The 21083-nt window shown below is 41.4% G+C and overlaps 1 protein-coding gene across 2 annotated transcripts; it reads right to left on the bottom strand.

Moving 5' to 3' along the window:
• Positions 1 to 866: 866 nt before the first annotated feature.
• LOC118111248 (carbohydrate sulfotransferase 11) lies at positions 867 to 19385 on the bottom strand. 2 transcript variants are annotated; one of them, XM_035159681.2, is made up of 4 exons: positions 18830 to 19385; positions 6327 to 6403; positions 4410 to 4574; positions 867 to 3204 (listed from the first exon to the last, which is right to left on the bottom strand). In XM_035159681.2, exons 1-4 carry the CDS (start codon positions 18921 to 18923, stop codon positions 2521 to 2523), a joined length of 1020 nt encoding a protein of 339 aa, XP_035015572.1. In that variant the 5' UTR covers positions 18924 to 19385; the 3' UTR covers positions 867 to 2520. The 2 variants fall into 2 exon arrangements, with proteins under 2 accessions (XP_035015572.1, XP_035015573.1); XM_035159682.2 differs by having other exon boundaries at positions 4410 to 4571.
• Between the last annotated feature and the right edge of the window lie 1698 nt (positions 19386 to 21083).

The raw sequence follows: 21083 nt of genomic DNA, 5'->3' as shown, positions 1-21083 counted from the left end.
CATACTGGATTTTACCTGAACTTCAGGTAAAGGTTCAGTGTGTAGACTTAAGTGACACCTAGTGGTGAAGTTGCATGTTGCAGCTGAATACCCCTCACCTCATCCTCCCCGTCCAAACATGAAAGAGAACCTGTGGTGTTTAGTTTGTCTAGTTTGGGCTACTGTAAAAAAAATGTCTGCCACCGTAGAGAGGACCTGCTCCCAATGTAAATATAACGTATTTAAATATAAAGGCCTCATTCTAGAGTAAAGAAAAAAAGAATTCGTACAATTTAGATGATCAAACACTCGAAAAAACATCATTAGGATTATTTTATATTCAATTTCTGCCGATAGATCCCTTTCAGCTAAATCTTACACACTGAAGCTTTAATTTAGTTCAAAAGCATTTCCGGAGAATCTCCTCGTTAAGACAGTTCTTTTTAACCCAAGTTGATATTTAGTCATCACTCATTTATTATTGGAAATCTTTTTTTTAGGTTGAATCTCATTCTCTCCTGTACAACAGTTTCTGCATTTTCAACTGATCTGAATTGAATTCACTGGAGCCACTGTTTCTGTTTCGCTCACAATTAGTGCTAAGTCACAAATTAAAAAAAAACCTTGGCACGTTTTTTAGGAATTTACAACACTAAAAAAATGTAACAGTACCTTCGTCCTCGTTTTGTCCTTGAACAACTTTCTTTGATTGTTTTTTTTTTTTCAGTCAAAACAAGGTAGCTTAGCTAACTGCACTAGTTTTCTAAAAGATATTGGTTTTGCACATGCACCAGCAGATATGACTGCATCAAATGAAATTACGTAAACATATTGCATTTTTCATGAAATAATGATATCAGTATAAAAGGACAGTCTGAAACACGATGCAGCAGAACAAGAGATACCATCTTTTTTATTCTATACATTCTTCTTCCTTGTAAAAACCTGCATTACTCACAATGCAACTCAACCATTGACAGTTTAATCCGAGATTCAGGAACGTTATGCTGCCTTTGGCTAACGTGGCCTTGAGTGACAATAGGCTTTACACTCTGTATCACACCACTATCAACACACATTGATGTGTAAAATTGTTGAAGCTTCCCTTTAAACATTCACACTGTATGCAGCTGTTTGTTCAGACTGATATTCCTGCAGTGCAGGTCATTAACATACATCTTCCTCCATTCACCTCTGAGCTATTAGCATAAAGTCAGTTCAGTTGCTGAACGGGGCTGTTCAGAGCCGTGGACATGACTATGTGTGGATTAACCCGTCATGTGCCAGAGCCTTCACCCTAACAAGGGCAGCTCTGAGCAGGAGCTGTGCTGGGCTGGACCCGGCCCCGACCACAGCTATGCAGCTGTTTGTTCAGTCTACCTTCCCAGAGCTAAATACAGACAGCGATAGAGGAGGGATGGCAGCAAGTTTTTACTGAAACTCAACGGGGGCTGTATTTCCCTGGAAATGACTCACAGATAGAAATATCAGATAGTGTCAATGAGTGCTGTTGAAAGCAAGACACTCTGGATGTAGTTATCCAGCTTGGTTTGATCAGAAAAATAAGACTGTCATGTGATACGTTTAGAGTTGCTTGAAAGATTTCTATTTGGCATCAATTTATGTGCAAAAGCCAAGACAGCAAGTAGCTTTCCATGCAAGCAAATGTTTACTCTGAGGAAAATAAATTCTCATCATTTCATATAAAATTCATTTTCACAAAATCAGGAGCCCAAATCCACACGTTCCCACAATAAATACTTCATGCTCTGACATACATAAATAAACGCCTTCCAGAGTAATTCAAGCTTGGTGCTCTGAAATGATCTGCTGCGTTCAGTGTCAGCACATTCACCTGTAAACCCATGTGAGAGGAGAACCTGCTCCTCTGAGGTGGGACTTGAATTTATGGCTCAGAAAACCAAGCCATGGGAAAACTTTTTTTTTTTTCCTGCAGCGGACACGGCTGCAAGGGTAAGGGCATATTACACCAACTCCACAACCACTTGTAACAGATATTTAAAAAAATTAAAGTCAGAGAAAGGTTTGCTCGATTACTTCTAGGCGAGAAATGGCAAAAAAATAAATACTGATTCTATCAGAACCTACAGCCCTGACAGGAAGGGCCTGCTTGTGAAGATGTGGGAAGTTAATGTGTCACCTGCATTTTCAAACACATTTTGGGAACACTGTCTGAATTCTGCTCTGCTATAAATCTAAACAATAAAGTTTACACCCTTGGCAGCAAATTAGACATATTCTTGGTAGATAAAAGCACAAATTGTCTTTTTCATTCCCAGGAAGAAATTTGGTTCCACTTACAAAGTTCAGTAAAACCAGAAAATAGAAAACTAAAAAATCAAGTTCTCCACAGCCAGTCAGTTTTTCTCTTGGAGAGTAGTAGTTACAAGTCTGTGTCTTTGATGGACCCGCAAAGTGCAAAAATCATCTTAGGTAAAAAAGTGTGAATGAGATGTGAAAGGAAATCTATCACGACCGATCCATCATTAGCACTGACGTCCGTCACTTGTTCTCTGTCACTCACCGAGTCCTGAGATACTCTGGCGTGGAGTAGTTGAAGAGCAGGAAGTCCATGCGATACAGGTTGAACAGTTTCTTCTGGTAGAAAGGACTGATTTGCTTAAAGAAGCTTGCAGCCATGTTGCCATCAGTCCTGGTGCTCTTACCAGATGTTGGAAATTGAAGCATTCCCTCCACTCCAGTCAAACTGAGCACAGCCTGAGCATCGGGCTCCAGGGTCTCGTATTTCCCCACCACATCATAGTGGATGAGACAGGGGTGGCAGAGCGAGTGCACTCGCTCCCAGTGCTCGTTCAAGGGTTCCTCCCGTTGGGTTCGAGGGTCCACGAGATACTGGACAAACTCGTGGAAAGACACATTATTCCCTTTCTCCAGTGCTTCTGCCTCTGGGTTGGGCCGGTGCCGGCGGATGATCTTGGTTCCGTAGCGCTTGTGGAAAGCTGTGTTGTAGCGACGTGTGAACTTGTTCCGGTAAGCGGACACCAATCGCTCGAAGGGCTCTCGCACGAAGATGAACTTGAGGTAGCTGCGAAGGCGTTGGTTAATCTCAGAGACTGAGAACTCAGACAGCGTGCGGAGGTTACCAGCTACGTGCGCCTCATTGGCAGGGATGGCAAGGGGGTCAGTGTAGCGACCGTCACTAGTGAGGACCATGAGGACACGCTTCCAATTTGTGCAGGCTACCTGGAAGTCATAAAAGCGAGGAACATTTTCATTTATGTATCAAGGCACTTAAAGCTGCTGTTTTCATTAACTGCACCACACTGAGATGTCATAATATCTACATATTGACCAAAAAATCATTATATTAAAAAAATTCATTATTTAAATAATGTTGATAATACAATGATTAGTGTAAATCAGTACAACAACAATAATTGCTCTGACCATCAATGAGAGCATCATCTATCTGCACAACCCTAGTAGGTATGAGTATTTTGTAGTATTTTGTTGTATATTGAAGATAATTAATTTACCAAAACTATAATGAAACCCACAATAAAGTAGAATGGCCCTCAGGAAAGCGCATACCACCACTAAGGCCCAACAGTCCCCTTAAATTCTATCAAGCTGCCCCAAATTTCACATTGATTTTAGTCCCATAGATGTGCCTGCCGTGGATTTGCCCCCTGATTCAAAACTGCACCAAAAATTATTGAGTTCTTCCCTTACCTGAACCATATCTTCCACCAAGTTTCATAGTAATCAGTCCAGTAGTTTTTTGTGTAATCTTATCAACAAACAAGCAAATAAGGCTGAAAACACAACCTCCTGGTGGAAAAAATTATGTTAAAGATTAAATTGACTGAAAGCATCATTGTCTTTTATTAATACTTTCAATTGATACTGTGATATTGTAATTGTGAATTATTTTGGACACTGTAGTTACTAAGTGAATATCTGATACTGTTACAGCCCTAATCCCTAATCCTAACAGGCTAACACTCTTGGCTACAATTTGAACTCTGAACTTTTTATTTCTTTTTCTGTGTGCACATTTTTTGTAAATGGCCAGATCAGCTTTGGTATTAGCAGTTTCTGTTTGGAGTATAGTGTGTGTGGATGTTCACTTTGATTCACAAGCAAGTTCAACTCTTTTAAGAAGCAGCTTTTTATCATTTCAAAGCAGGCTCATGAACCTTGTGAAGTGCAAGTCAAAATGAACAAACAATATGCATATATCGTGTTCAGATTTAAGTCTTGGCTCTGAGAGGGAGAGTCTCAAAATGCATCCAAACCACAATAATTGTGATCCATTTGTAATTAGATATCAAGCATCCTTGATATCTAATTACTCCTCCCCTCCCTCCCCATCCCCAGCCTCATCTAACACGGTCTAAAAAACCTGCGGTCTAGAATTCTGGCTGCACTTCTTCATGTTAACCAACCTTGGGGACGTAGCAGTAAATAAGGCTGTGTTTATCATCCACAATGAGGTGTTTGAGATCCTCGGGCGAGAGTACCCGGCGTTTCCTCATGTTGCTCAGACACGCCTGCTCCAACAGCTCCCTGCGGCCTTGGAGGGACCTCTGAGCTGCCAACAGCTCCAGCTGCTTGGGATGAGGACAATGTAGTGTGCAGGAAAAGAGGGACCGAAGAGGGAGGAAGAAGCAAAAAAACAGAAACAACTTTTAGAAATTTCAGTCCAGAGGAGAATTTTTATACACATCATTTATCTACATATAATTTTAAATCATGTATGAAAACTGCATATGCCAAGTTTCCGTTAATATAAAAAATATTAAACAACAGAAAACTGCTGGAACACACATAATCTGCCCTTCTCTCATTAAAGCTGACAAATTTAGAAAAATATACCAATGAATCCATTTACAGCTTGTGACTGTATGTTCTTTAATGTGATGGCTACATGTATTCTCCATCGTATTGCATGCTAAACCAGCCTGGCAGGCTGCGGCGTGAACTCTGTGATGGCCTTGAATCTGTTCTACCCATCATATCCAATCAGCCATCCACTGCGTGACAATAAGCATCATTAGATAACCAGTGTTCAAGTTCCTGTGATCCTCAATGTTCATATGCCACAGCTGAGACCTTCACTAAGATGCCAAATCTTTCATCAAATTATAGTTTCAGAGAAATCTAGGATAAGTACTAAAACCCTTTCTCTTCCTATGTCAACGTCTGTTCCACAGGAAATGTAATATTTGAGTTTAACATCTGCAAAGAGCTCCAGGCTGAAACGTTTACACATTAGTTTTGTGTACATAGCAGATAAACAAGATACAACTTGTAAATTAATCAGCTTTACAGGTGCAGGTACCTTTGGACTTAGCCGGGCTATAGCTGTTTGCCTCTGTTTCCAGTATGTATGCTAAGCTGCTAGCTGTAGCTTCACAGATGTGATGAAGATATGAAGAAACTATAGACGTAAGAGGGTATCAAACTCTGGGTAAGAGCATAAACAGGCATATATGAATTAGATAAACCCAGGCATCACAGCAGGTATCTGCTGCCAAAAACTGAAAATGATTCTGCTGGAGCACAAGTGAAGGACATATAAAGATCTGGAGACAACAGACCCATTAAATGAAAATACACATCTATTATTCAGGGTTTGTGTGAGGATTTGTGGTGTGACCAGTAATTATTCGCTCATGCAAAGCTGGTAGGATCTGCCAATTTACATCTCTGTGTAGGATCAACACAGAATCTGTGTCCCAATTCAGGGGTGTGTGTATCGCAAAGGCCAAACTGAAATGAGAAGGTCTGGTTTACGAAAGTTTTCCATAAGCGTCACCAGCTTGTCCCGCCCTTTCCGAAGCCGCCTAGCAACAGACCTGCAGTTTAAATCCCTTTGGTTTTTTAACATGAGTACCGTTAGCTGTTGGGTTGAAGCCTGTCACTTACATCTGAAGTGCAAGCATTGGATGTCTCATCAATGAATCTGGGTTAGCTTGAACCAGGAACGGAAGGACGCATTTTTCGGCCGAATTTGGAGGATCCTTCGAAATGGGACCGCCTAGTTGAGCAACTGTGATGCAATCTGCCCTCAAATGCTGTAGCCTATGCCTTTGTTGGAATGATGTGTACGACTATTGAACTGATTGAGGCAGAAGGAGGGTGAGGTTTGCTGTTTTTTCTGACCACTGAGATATGGATGAGACTTAAAACCAAGCAAAGCGATCACAGTTCTCTTGGTCTGTGTCACCACGATGTGTTGTTACATTTCAAGAGAGGCACATGTCAGACTACAGCAATGATTCAATGCAGAGTTATAAATTGGCCCGAAGAAACAGACATATAGGTTGTGTGTTTGTGTGTGTGTGTGTTTATGCTCTCACCTGCTCCCCATTGTAGAGGGTCTGCAGTGGACCTCTCCTGCTTTTCCCTGGTCCGCTGACAGTCTTCACACCAGGTTCTACAGTTGAACAGGGGAAGATTCATTTTTCTTTGCTGTGCATCAGACAAACAACCTTACACAATGTGTTTAAAAGTGTTTCACTTCGGTCCTTACCATCTGACGCGACTAATTTGAAATGGTAACACCACAGTAAATGTGTTACATGTTGTTGGTTCTATGTCAACAAGAGAACCGGTCTAGTGGATTTTCACCGTGAGCGCTGTCATGACTGATTTAAGTTTGACCGCATGACTGGTGCTTTTCATAAGCCCAGCGTTCAACATCAGTTAAATAATGAACTGAAATTTATTTCACACTTCTCATAGTAACGTACAAATGAGAAACACAATGTCTCATGGATTTTCAGGTTTGAATGACACTGTAAAGATGGATTTCTGCAGAGGGTCGGTCAGAGTTAACTTTCCACCCCTCTGCTCTGCCTTTGTCATGACGTGATCCTTCGTATAAAAAAATCCTCCCTCTGTTCATCTATAGGTTCCATTATAGGAACAGTGTGTTCCTTCCAAACTCTTTCTGTAGCTCTTATATAAGTTACACGCCTCCTCCTCCTTTCAGTCTCTCTCTGATCTTGCTGCAACTTATTTGTCTTAATCAGTTTTTTAAGGTTATTTTAACCATCCACAGTAAATTAACTGCAGGACAAAACAAAACAAAGCACATGTGGAGCGCTCCCACCACCCATTTCCTAACATTACACAACCAAACAACAATAAATATGCATTGCTGATTAGCTGAGGGTTTGAGCATGCGTAATGTTGGTACCTGCTAGAGGCTCTGCTGGGTTGAAAAGGTTAAAATATCAGGATGGGGACCTTGTTATCATGTCCCCTCCCTCCTCCAGCCTCTATAAACACATCTGTTTTCTCCTGCCACTACCCCCCCACCACCCAACTCCCATCCCCCTTCTCTCCAGGCCTGATGGCAGTCAGTGTTGGTGTCTGCAGCTCATGGTGCTGAGCACAAAGTGATTTGTTTTGCACATGTGGATTTCTTTACATCTTACACAAAGCTGGAATGAGAAAGGGGAGCAGGGAGATGGGGGGAGTGTGCTTCATATAGATATTTGCATGAGGGAAACCACTTCACATGGAAAGTACTTCATATGGAAAGCATATCAGCTGCCAATAAAACGCAAGGTGAGGGGTTATTCTATAGAGGAATGGAATCTAAAAGGAACCAGAGGCTGTGTGTCTGCCTCAGTGTCCCTTTTCTCTGCTGGGCTGGTTTTTAAAAAATTATGTTTTTTGATATGGCACAGAATCACAGTAACCCTCTGTGTTGGCTTGGGGACTGTGGCGACAAGCTCTAAATCATAACAGCTTCCTGCCATTTTGGAGAACAAACCAAAATGAAAAGAAGAACAATCAGAAAGCTGGTTAGTCAGCAGATGGATCGAGCGTGTCATGAAAGAGGATCTGAGATAGACAGTCAGCCTGAGACTGCCGGGATACTGCCTCTGACCATCCTTCCTCTGCGTGAGCACACTTGAATCACCAAAAATCCTCAGCTTCCTTCGGGTAAAGCTGTGCCACATCATCTGAACACACAAAGATAGACATCTAAGTCGCGCTGGGCCCCGCTGAAAGGCTTTAGTTGATACGTATAAAATTCACATCATAGGCTAAACAGGGCACACACGCAGTTACATGCATTTATATAAGCTACAGCACTCCGAGAAACAAAGCAATGATTAGGACGAAATGGTGAAGGAAAGAGGTGACAGTGCAAGGACAACTCAGAGGCATATCAGACAGAAAAGTCATCGCCAGGTAGCACAGAGTATAAAGAAAGAGCTAAGGTCTCAGTCAACAGCACAGCCGTTCACATCTGAAGCAGAAAAGCCTTCAGCAAACTCAAGACGCTTCCTCAGGAAGTTGGAAAAGTAGGTCAAGAGACACTTAAAGGCTCTGCTCATATGAAAGGTTTATTGTCTGTTTTCAAGTATAAACACTACACGATGGAGAGGAAACATCTACGTTTATCATTCATACTGATATCATCAGGGGAAGACAGGGGCAGGGGAGAGTAGATGTTACATACAGAGCTGATATCACTTGAAGTCACCAGAGGAGCACTTTTCTTTAAAAGATTGAAAAGATTGAGTAGTTTAAGACAAATACACCATTTGGCGAATAAGTCAAACATTCCGCACTTCAAAGTTAAGGTATAGGTAACATAGTTAAAATTTGAACAACGCTGGTTTTGTCACAAAATCACTACATGACACCACCATGCGGTCATTCATTATTTATGTATCTTCTTGTGTAACATGTCTGCCTGGTTCTGACTGAATTAGTTACAAACATGTAGTGATTTTCAAAATGCTAATGATCCATTTAAAAAGAACAAAATTCATATTCCAATGGGGCTGCACACAAATACAACATAAGCACGAGTGTGTCAAATGCGGATCACATTTGAATTCACATCCTGTCTGGACCTCGACCACGCTGTCCCCCAATCTGTATATTTTCCGAAAGAAGAGGAAGTCATGTAGCTTGTACCTCTTCCTTGAAGAGGAAGTAGCTTGTACTTTCCATGCAGTAGCAGCCTGTGGAGAATTCCTATCACCCTGTGACCATTAACTTGGTACCGACAACATGGGTGCTTGAGTGTGTTAATCTCTTGGGAATCCTAAAAAGGAAAAACAGTTCCCAAAGTACCTAAGGATTTAACACATTTTAGCCACCTTAAAGGGATAGTTCAGCAAAAAATTAAAATTCTCTTTTAAAAACTCATTATCTACTCACCACTGATGGAGGGTGGGTGAGGTGACTTAGTCCACAAAACACTATAGTTTCAGGGGTAAACAGTGTTGCAGCCAAATCCAATACAATTGAAGTTACTGGCGACCACTTCTTCAAACGTGATAAAAAATACAGGAAAAAACATAAAATGCCTCCATACTGCTCCTGTGGTGTCATCCGAGTGTCCGTAAGCCCTGACATTCATTTTCGACTCAAAATGGCATTGTGCAGCAGTAACTGCAGCTATCGCGAGTTATCACGATGCTCACAAGCTCTCATGAGAACTGAAGCAGTAACTAGGAGGAGGATATCAGCGAACATTTAGGCTAAACACGTGGGGTAAATGATGCTGTTTCGAGTAGAATTTGAATGTCGGCCTTACGGACACTTGTATGACACCAAATGAGCAGTATGGAGGCATTTTTAGTTTTTTTACCTAGTAGACCGCAAAGGCTTAACAGAAATTAGACTATCTGGTCTCCTATTTGCATCTCCAGCTTGTCCTACTCTTATCATTGCATCGTTAACTACTTTGGGCTGCTGCAATTACTGCAGCTCAGCTGCCAACAAAGATATCATGTTGCCTCCACCCACATGCAATGAATCCTGGGGAAGATTGGACCAAAAAAGCACCCCTCATTGGATCCTTCTTTGCAGGAATGGAAGGACTCATTTGTCGGCCATGTTTGGAGGATCCTTAAGAAGGGAACTGACTAGTTGCACCGCTGTGCTCTGCCTGCGAAGGATCCGGCCCCTGAATTGGGAAACAGCTTTTGTCTTTTATCTTTTACTGCTTTTACTAAGGTGGTGAAACTGACACTGTGTAAAGACTCTTTGTGTTGTGTGCAGATAATTCTGATTGTGACACCAGCTGTGTGTTGTCTGGATACATCTCTCAACGTGTGTACATAGGTGTAAATGAGTGGGCTTGTTGAGGGGTGGATGGCATCTTGTCCCGGTTTTGAAGAGGGATTTTCTTTCTCTCATGGTGCTTGATTTGTGGATCTATAACTTTACAAAGTTTACTATAAAGTCCAGCTTCACTGATCCTTTCTCTTGAAATGTAGCATACATAAATGTTTCTTTGGCTAGTGGCCCTACAAGTTATATGCCCGCCAAGAGTTTTACCTCCATTAGTAATGCTATCTTTTGTTGGATAAAAGGTTTAACTCAGGAAAGACTTTTCGTATCCTTTATATGCATCAAAGCTTTTACCTGCACTTAAATTGTCAGCATCTTCTCTGTTGATCTGCTCATCACAAACCACATATTTTTTTGTGTTACATGCTCTATCACATACGCCAGAAAACCACCACTTCCTCTCAGACTCCAGGAAGTGACACAACAACTGGCAGTTGACGAAGAGCACAAGAGGCCCCAGTCTCACTACACATAGACAAACTTTTTCAACCTGCGGTCTGCCTGGCGTGTGAGGCTGCACTGCTGTTATACTCCCAGACAAACAAGGTTCCATTAAGTCTGTATACTGGTCTGAATTGTTATAAACAGAAAGCACTATCTAATGACTAATCAGTTGACAGGAAGGCAGACATTGTTTGCCAAGAACTTAACTAAAACACTTAGATCGTGTGGGTCCAAACCCTTTAAAACATTTAAGCTGATGTAGAGCTGAAGACCATCTCTGCTCTCCTCTGCTGGCAAATAATAATAATCTCTTTTGCTTTGGTCTTCCCCTATGTGACAACGGAGCAGAGGATTCTGTGACATCAATTAAGTAAAACTGCTCTTAACTGCACAACTATCTTTCATGAGGCCCACGTGATGGAAGTTTCCATGAGCTAAAACAAAACCACGATGTAGTTTACTTTGATTGAGGTATGCAAAAGTTTCAAAATAAAGCTGCAAGTGACTGAAAGAGAAAATAAGATGACACAAATGAAAGGAATAAAGAAAAAGGGGGTTACTAGGAGAGTCAAGCCGCCAGACGTTCTGTTTGTTTTGGGCATAGCTTGATTTGAAAGTGTCACACCATCCAAAGGCTACGAGCTGGTGGTAATTAGGGCAACAAGATGGGCTGACTTAACGATCAGTGATATCCTTTAGTAATGGCACAGGAACCTACTTTTAGTCTCCTTCATACCCTTCTAATGTTCACTTCCACAATTCTTTAAAATGGGTTAAAAATTCAGAAGGAAACATGCCTGTAACTGATTTTTTAGGTAATTATGTAATTATTATGTAATTTGTGTAATTTTAATCAATAAACATACTGTATTCACAATAATTAAGTCACTATTTCAGCTTAAAGGTGTCAGTTAAAATTACCTAGTAGTACAGTCAACCTTTGAACACTGACCTATTGTGTGAGCTACAAACAGAAAATCTTATTTAAACAACTAAAGTATATGTTGAAACAAAAACAGCAGAGTTGACTTACTCAGTCAACTCTGCTCTGCCTATGTTCAGAGGTATGCTGTCTGTTCCTTAACGACTGTGGGTTGGTGAGAAAATAACTTTGTTTCTCTGATGTCATTATTTGTCAATATGCTGTCGAGCTATTTTCTTTGTTGTCATATTCAAGATATTAAAGAAATCAATAACGTTTAATTTGAAACATTGGATGGTACAGTGATGCGGTGGTTAGCACTTCAAGAAGGTTCCAGGTTCCTCATGCCGAACCAGGGTTCGATGCATGTTCTCCCTGTGTCTTCATGGGTTTTCTCTGACTACTCTGGCTCCCTCCCACAGTCGGTTAGGTTGACTCGAGAGTCTAAACTGTGTGGTGGTGTTAATGTGAGAGTGAATGGTTGTTTGCCTCTACATGGTGTCCTGTCCAGGGTGTACCCTGCCTCTCTCCAAATGTCAGCTGGGATTGGCTCAAGATCCTCTTGCGACCCTCAAGAGGATAAGCAGTATAGATAATGGATGCATTCAAGCATGTCACAAGATTGAGTCCATTTTTTTGCTGTGACCATAACACTCCCTGATAATCTCCTTCTAAACTCCTTCATACCTGAAATAACAGAGAAGCTACAAAGTATAGAAGTTGCCACAAAGAGATAACAGCTCCACTCCAAAATAAATTTTGACAATCCCAGCCAGTGCTACTGGTTTAAAAGAACAAGTAAGACCAGAGGCAGAGTCTGACCAAATCATTAAGCACTGAAACCACAATATCATCTTCAACCACTAACTCAAGCCTCCAGTTCCTATCTTTGCGTATAAATCAACTAGTGCTTTAGTTGTTCCTCTTCACAAAACCCTCTGTGTTGTCGGTTAAAAAAATGGAGAAGCCAGAAGGTTCTGTGATTTACAAGAGAGAGCATGTTTGACATATAAACAAATAGACCTTTAGAGATCCGACAACATGATGCAGGACAAACAGCCAGTAGGTTTAGGATGTGGTGTACAACATGCTCTAAAAAGCTGCCAGCATTGCACAGACCCTAAAGGCATCGCAACCTTTTTTGTCTTTTACAAATGGCAATATGCATGCATGCCCATAACGTAGCACTGATGTGTTCAATTACAGGATGATACCGTGTCAGTGTATGAGCAGACATGTACGGGGGTGAGTAAAAGTATTTGTGGGTAAATACATGTGTTCAGTGACAGAGATTACAGTGTGTTTGTGTGCCTTCGAAAGGTTTAGCTAAAAAAAATTACACTGTGAATCGTGCACAGACTGTGTGTGGGCAAACACATCAGAGCAGGCATTGATGTTGTCTCTGCTTAGAGTTGAGAGGTGGACTCCGTCGCTGTCTGAGGAACCAGCAGACTGAAGACGTCTGGCAAAACCACCCACAAAAACCTGCCAGTCATCTGTGGCATTTCATTTTTTAATTCATCCCACATTTGATCAGCGTATGTGACAACAGTTGTGATAGATCAGTTGAGACCTACAACACTGGCATGGTGTAAAGCAGCCTCAAAATATGTTATTTAGGTGCCCGCGGGCAGTTTGGCTTGTTGATCAGACAAATCGCTATTGTTTCTCATAGCTGGGAAAGAGAGGGAAGAGTTTTCTCACCCTCTAGTATCTGAAGTTGTGTACAGCTGCCTAACAAATGAAGTGGCAAAGCTGGACAGGGTGAATGCAGCGCAAATTGCACCATCAACAGAGAATATGCTCATGATTCAGAAATGAACCCAGCTGAGGGTACCACAGATGTGGTTGGTACTGGAGATGTGAAACCTGCAAGAGTTCCTGTCTGATGTCAAACACAAAGGCAAGAAGAAGGGGGAAGGCAGACAGAGTAAACAATAACAACAACACATGGCTTGGTGCAGGTGTAGTAACAGGTTCGCCACATGAGAAAAAACATTGCAAGAGTTGAGTATGGAGACGTTTTATACAGCCATGTGATGTCATACAATCTTATTTTAATGATGGCAACTACACCGTATCTACATATATGATGACTACAAGGTTGATTAACTCAGACAAAAGAATGAAGTCCTCTTAAACTAAACTTACTCTCTCTCCAGTTTTTTAACTAAATTAGAAATTTGATAGAAAGACTACATTTAAAGGTCCAGTGTGTAAGATTTAGGTGAAAGGGATCTATTGACAGACATTTTATATAAAATAGTCCTAGTGATGTTTTCACGAGTGTGTTTCATCTAAATTATACAAATTGTTGTTTTATTTACCCTAGAATGGGCCCTTTATATTGAAATACTTTATATTTACATCAGGGGGGGTCCTCTCTATGGAAGCCGCCATGTTTCTTGTAGTAGCCCAGACTGGACAAACTAAACACCCTTTGAGTTTTTATGAAAACTGAAGGTTACCACAGGTTCTCGTTCATGTTTGGAAGGGGAGGATGAGGTGAGGGGTGTTCAGCTGCAACATGACACTTCACCACTTTATGTCACTAAATTCTACACACTGCAACTTTAAAAGTTTGAATCCTTGGTTTTGGTGCTAAAGGCTGACGATTGAATGGTTTCCTGTGTCAAACAGCAAGTGTGGATTTAAATGCTGACAACTTTACTCCATCTTTGACAAATACCCACACTGTACACACACCCTTCCACAAACTTACTTGGCACAGTAACACATACAGTACGTAAACTCGAACGACACAGCACCACAGCTCTGCTGGGTCAACACAACCACATAAAAAAGAGTGAGAGGAAAAAGGGAGTGGGTGTGCATCTCTATTTTTGTTCAAATTATGATGTATCTAATAAGAGAGGCTGACAGGAAATGGCACATGTTCGAGAGATTTCTTCATTATGTCTAAAACATTTTCCCTCTTTCCCTCAGTAACCTTAGAAAAAAATCACCAAGTTAAAATTAGATAAACCATGTTCAACACCTGCTAATCAGCTAATTTCAAATTAATTACACTGAAAATACTAGTTAGAGAAAGAGACAGGATTTGCTTAGTATGCAGCACAAATAATAATTGCAAATAGTATAATTTTTTTGTATTAACTATTAGTTATTCTTATGATAACTAAAGCCTTCTATGGTCTACGATGGAAGCCCCAAAATATTGGCCATTGCCCCAGAGGCAAATTCATTGTCGGACGAATGCCAATAGGTGCCAAGATTGGCAATTTATTATCAACAAGTCATTACTAGGGTTGGGTACTGAATTCAGTACTTTTAAGGGTACTGACCGAACTACATCTATACTACCGGGTACCCATTCATGTTAAATCAGTCGGTGCCAAATTTCTGGACCTGTGAGTACGTGAGTGAGAGTGAAGAGAGAGTATATGCTAAATAAAGGGAGAGAGAGCAAGACCATGTGACTCACCCCTGGAATGTGATCAAGCCAAGCTCATTTCTGATCAGTGCACACAGTCAGATCAATGGTGAGTCAATGGCGCAGACACCCAGGGAGCAATGCACGGCGCCAGGGCATGGACCCAGGGGCCGTCAGAGTGCACACAGCCCGGCCACAGCTCCATCAAGGCAGACACCCAGGGAGCCATGCACAGCTCCACTATGTTCGCTTACAGTCTTTATTTGGGTCTTTTCATACATGTTTGGATGGTATCAAATGGATTGTTTTTAAGTTTTTACCAGCCCTGTCAGTAATTTACTGCTCCCCTCTGTGTCTCTATCATTCGCTCTTCGCGCAGCCAACCACTTCGAGCCAATCCAAGCACGCCCCCATCTCCTCTGGCCCTCCATACATTGACTAAGTTTACAAAGTCTGTTGCTTTTACCCAGTCTGAGTTTACACATGGGTCCGATCACACTGTTTGTGTGTGTGTGAGTGTGTGACAGCGTGAGTGAGAGCTGAATTATGAATGAATGTGCAGCTATGACAAAGATTTGACTCATTGAAGAAAAGTATCGATCATTATGTGGTGATATTGTGTCATTATTTCAAACAAATCAATGTTTAAACGTAGCAGATCAGATACGTTAGCAGAGTCTGTGACAGAGAGAGAGAGAGAGAGAGAGAGAGAGAGAGAGAGAGAGAGAGATATATGTGTGTGCGCACCGTTACCATTCCCTCAAGTTCTGGTACCCAACCCTAGTCATTACTGATAAGAACCAGGAAGCAAAGGAGAAAAGTATCTTTCTGTCTGTGCAGACTAAAACGCAAACCCCAGGGTTTTCAAACTAAAATGGGACTAGCCCAGCAGCATTTCCAAAAGCCTCCATTATATGACCTCAAAAACTCCAGAGCAGTGTGAACAACAATGGTAAATGTAGCACATATGATGTGTTTCAAAGTAAAACGAATCAGTGGGGTTGTAGCCATATTCAAGAAGTTCACCAACACCATTGACCTGTAACTGAGCTTCAGTATACTTTAAATGTTTTTTGATTTGGTTTAGCCTTAAGCAGCATGCTACGTCTTTTATTTAGCCATCCATGTGAGGAGTACCTTGAACATAATTGATCTTATGTTAACTAAAGTTTATAATAATCTAACATCCGAATCGCACTAATGCAGATACTTGAAGTTAACATCACATACATCTTCTAACTTACTAGTTTATAACAGCACAACAGACATTACTTGGATTTCATTCCTAAGTGCCAAACCCAGGAAGTCAGACAATGGCAGCAAAATAATATGCTCTTTGCTGTGTGTCCGGTATTAAACAGTGAGTTTAATTGGGGGATGTGGCTCTGTCAGATAAGTAGTTTGGAAACATTAGGGCATTTTCAAATGAGTTCTACAATGTCCCTGTGCTCAACTTACAAAAACAGGAGTATGTCTATGCAGCAACAGCAAGTATCACTCTCATTTTGGGAAGGGAGGCTTTAGCCCAGTGTTACATGGGGAATTTTATGACGACAATGAAATCGCAAAAGAGGAACATAGGAACAATGGAAAAGTCCTGCCATATAGTTGACAAGCTTTTGTCATTCATCACCAGGTTATGTTTGGGTAACTGGGAAACTAATTTGCAGTTTAAACACAAATAAACACAATTAAAGAAAAAAAAGACTACCTTCAAGCAATCTAAACATAGTCCTTCTCACATGGTTGAAATATCAAACTGCACACTTGCGCTGCATGAGATAGAAGTTGAGGAAGAAAACTAAACTTTGCCAACAGTGCAAGTACAAGTCAATCAAATCACAATTGAAGAAATATTCAAGTGCAGACGCTAGCCAATCAAATCACGTTTATGTAAATACAGGTCCTGCCTGACTATTAATCTCAAAATGAGCCTGAAGAGAGGAGCCAGAGGAAGCTGGTGAACTTGATCTGTTTATCTGGTTGAGGACTTAAATTCTCTTGTACTTCCCTTAGTATTGCATGGACAGCTAAAGCCTAGTTCACGTTACACGATTTCAGCCCGATTTACCAGTCGCCCACGAGTTTTGCTGGTCGCAGACAAAAGCCCCTGATATGCACTCGAGCTGCAGTTGCCAATCGCTATGTGTAAACTCTTCAAAGACACAATTAGAGAGGCTTGATGAGTTGCAGACTCCATTAGGGAACATTACAGAAAGGACACTCACATTTCTCTTTTGCTTATGTGGCGCCCACACTAAGGCTGATCACAGCTGTGTGGTTATTCAAGATGTATGAGAATCTGGCATATGAACACACTAAAAATATACATTTCCAGACCTAAAGGAAATATATTCTTGACTCTTACTCAGTTTAACTTATCTTCCAGTTTGGGCTGTGACACTATGTCAAGGTCAGGATATAATGGGCCAACACGTGACAGTGAAAGCAAGTATCAGGTGTTGGTGTCGGGTCTCCAATTCAAAAAAGCCTCTGTCAAAAGTTTCCTTTATGAAACATCTATTGAAATGTATCTAAAATCCAAGGAATAAAATGTATTTTTATTAGTAAGGAATACATTTTATGATATAACCTATACGATACAGTGTATATTATTATACTACTTGCTGGTTCCTTCTTTCTTGTTTCAGTACACTGTACTCCAGTCACAGTGAATTGGAACAGAGCAGAACTGGGAAATTGAAAGGAATACAAAAAATTGGATAAAGTAGAAGTAAACCAGAAATTTGGCTTTCAAAGCCAGTCTGACTAGATATACAGTAATTTTAGGACACCTTGTGCTTTGTTGCTATCCTCTGAACTAGTCCTCTCTTATGTGGCTTGCATGGCCACTGGTGGGGCTGAAAATCAGACAAGCCTAAACAGGTCAGACAGTAAGGATATATGCACCTAGATGGGGGTGGGGGTGTCAATGGGAGTGCGTAAGTGTGTTACTTGTAGGTTTCTCCGTATGCTCAGTGATTTATTACTGTGGTTTTGCGCTTTTCCAGCTGGAAACTATTCAAGAGAAACTATGGGGGTAATGCTTTTTAACATCCTTAATGATTATGTGTCATACCTGACACATCTGATTCTGTATAAGGGTGTGTTTCACCATTATTGCGAAAAACATCATCCTGAACATGCTGTGCAGATTTCATCAGAACACTTTTCCATCTCAGCAAAAAAGCCATACTGACTAACCCTCTGTACCATCTCCTCTTCCTCTGTACTCTTTACAAACACCTCTTCCTCCCTCTCTTCTGCTCGTCCATGTACCACTTTGCTCTGGCATGTGTGGTCAACACAACGCCATCACCTCCACCGCTCCTATCTTTCTCTCTGACTGAGCTTTCCCCCGGGGGCCAATCTGTCTGTCAATGTCCAGAATGGGCTGAGCCCGGGAAACAAAGGAGAGGTAAGGAGAGGAGAGGAGAAGAGAGGAGGGCTGCAGCAGAGGAATGCAGGAGGTCGAGGGGAGGGGGGTTTCAAAACATTCCACTGTTCACAGTGAGCGTATTCATACTTTATTTCATTCACGTTTCATTATGTCTGTGCACATGCCCTCAGTTTCACACGTGCACGCGCACACACTTGTATATTAACTTTTACCCCAGATGCACAACCCTTGCAAGAATTTAAAAGCCTGAATGCTGCATTAAAAGGTGGAGGGAAGGCCACTACACTATAGTATTAAGTAGGTATTACTTGTATATTGTACAGTAGCCATATAACACTAATTTAATGAAATATTATCATATCAAGTCATAATGTTATAGTCATAAATGCACGTTGACTGACAGCACTCAACACAATAAAGCATTCTGTGTCCACAGGGGTGAAGTTAAAGTTACAACCTGAAGCAGACGTACCTGAGCGTGGACCCTACAGTTCAACCCTCTTTGTTCCCCCTGCTTCCTAAAGCCGCCCGGATGTGCTCTTTAAATCATGTTACTACTGTATTAATGCGTTCGAGGCAGCACGTGAGGTCTCACCTGGCTTGGTGATGCTCTGGAAGTAAAGCACGAGAACCAGGAGCGAGCCGAGGCACGTCGCCAGGAACAGGCGTCCTCCTCGGGGCATCTTCATCCTGAAGCCCGGCTCTGCTGGCGGAGCCCCCGACCCCTCGTCGCTGCTTCGACGCGGTTCATGCGGGACGAGCCGGCCGAGGATGCGGGGACTCTCCGAGGAACCACGGAGCCCAATAGTTGACTGCGGGGGAAGTTAAACGCACCAAGAGCCCAGGAGTCACGTTGAACCGGGCAACTTCACGTTAGTTATCCGTTAATTCTAACGTGAGTGTGGGGGCATGAGTCCAGGACCCGCTGCGCTCTGTGCCGGGTTCAAAAGGACCGGGTTGACTCAGTAATAATGACAAACGAAGCGAGGCCACCTTAGATGAAACATGAAATAGCGTCGCGGTGCCATGACAGGTCCCGAGGAGACACAGGGTTCAGTGTGTGGAAGTTTCTCTGTTTGTCGGAGCGGCTCAAACTTCTCAAACATGGAGGGGGCACCGTGCCATGACGTCACACACCCCTCTCTCTCTCTCTCTCTCGCGCGCGCCCTCTGCCCGTTTCACCGGCCGCTGTGCTGCCTTCAAGAACGGTCGGACATATTGACGCTCGGGTTAAACAGTCTGATTGTGAATATATTCAACCGAGCTCTTTGGTGTTTTGTGTATCTAAAACACTGCGCAAGGAACATGTGTCACTAGTTTGTAGAAAAAAACAGTCATATGTATTTCTGCCGAGTGGTCAGAAGTTACAGTTTGTCAACTGTCAGCTAGTTAAATTACAGTCTGCAGCTAAACTGAGGTGAAAAGCATTGGTTTAAGGAGCACCTGAAGGCATCATTACAGTTCACGCGCTCTGTACTACTCTACTAGTATTAGTATTAGTAGTCATTGGCAGTAAAAGTGAGAAGAATTACTAAAAATGTACCTGCGTGAAATTTCCATATTAAACATACACTAAAATATAAAACAAAAATATTAAATATAACACAAACCTCGTATAGATACAAACTTAAAGTAAAACCATATAGGGTCAAAAATACTGGGTACGTTTTTTTTTTTTTGTCGTGTAATAAATTTTCACTTTAACATATTTTGGGGGAAATAGCATCATGTCTGTTCTTTAACACAGGTGGTGAATATTAGGTGTGGGAAAAAAATTACATTTTCAAAAGCATCATCACAAAATGACACTGAAGTCATTGTTTACTAGCTTATGTGAATACGCTCACTACTGGTCTAGACTTTCACCTGATGTGAAATTCAATATGTCAGATATCTCTAATCCATGTCAGTCACATTTTAAACTATTTTGTATTCCCAGAGGCAACAGGGAACAGTGTGTGCTCCTGGTGTGTCACTGTTAGAAACATAAACAATGGCTGCAGTTCTTTCTTCTGGCTTTGGAAGCATCATTCAATGTGACATTTGATGCCTACTAACATCAAATATTGTATGATGATGAACTTAATAACTCCTTTTTTGCTTAGAGTTCATAAGTTGCTTCTTAAGTGTAGAGCAGGATGCAAATGTTTGCTTTAATTTCAGACTGACACAACTACCATTTTCCAGTCCAGTATCAATGCTGTTACATCAAATGCCCTCGCACATGAGCATATAAACCTTTTAGGACCAATATGCAGCATCTTGGTCCTAAAATGAGGAGCAGTCAGGCACATTGATGTCTTGAGGCAGTGGAAAGCCTTTGCATGCTAAATCAATACAAAAGAACCATACAATTCCTAGACTTCAAATGCTGTTTTATACCAGAATCACAATTCCCTTCTGAACATGAGCACATACACAGGTCTGAGTGACATTAATGCAGCATTCACACTGCAAACACTTACAACCCCATCATCACTAGAGGGAAATGTGTTTGACAAACTGTAAGCCATCAATAATGGAGGATCATGACAAATGACCCCAAAGAAATCAATGTGTAGATTAAATCTGTCAGTGATCAATAACTGTTTCAAGATTCAAGTGGGTAATGCCCCTTACCCCATTTACCCACATATCATGTCCGTCAGTTTAATTAACTGAATAAAGCATATTTCACACACAGTGACAACAGTGTCACAAACATTAAACACTGAACATGTTTTTTTTGTGTGTGTGGGTGTCTGTGTGTGTGTGACTACACAGATTTTGCACAAGAAAAACACCTTTAGACAGACATCGAATGATGCAATTGTTCATCAAAACAGGTTATATTGTTTCCTGCTGTGGCA

The sequence above is a fragment of the Hippoglossus stenolepis genome, chromosome 6 (assembly GCF_022539355.2).
Source record: "Hippoglossus stenolepis isolate QCI-W04-F060 chromosome 6, HSTE1.2, whole genome shotgun sequence".
Classification (NCBI taxonomy): domain Eukaryota; kingdom Metazoa; phylum Chordata; class Actinopteri; order Pleuronectiformes; family Pleuronectidae; genus Hippoglossus; species Hippoglossus stenolepis.
Note: the sequence above shows the minus strand (reverse complement) of the source record. Positions and strands in the feature narration are given on the sequence as shown.

Excerpts from the sequence above, each read along its gene's own strand:
- LOC118111248 (XM_035159681.2), bottom strand. The coding sequence starts at position 18,923 with ATGAAGATGCCCCGAGGAGGACGCCTGTTCCTGGCGACGTGCCTCGGC. Across the intron at positions 6,404-18,829 it reads CCAGAGCATCACCAAGCCAG|AACCTGGTGTGAAGACTGTC; the intron begins GTGAGACCTCAC and ends GTTCAACTGTAG. Across the intron at positions 4,575-6,326 it reads CCCTCTACAATGGGGAGCAG|CAGCTGGAGCTGTTGGCAGC; the intron begins GTGAGAGCATAA and ends CCTCATCCCAAG.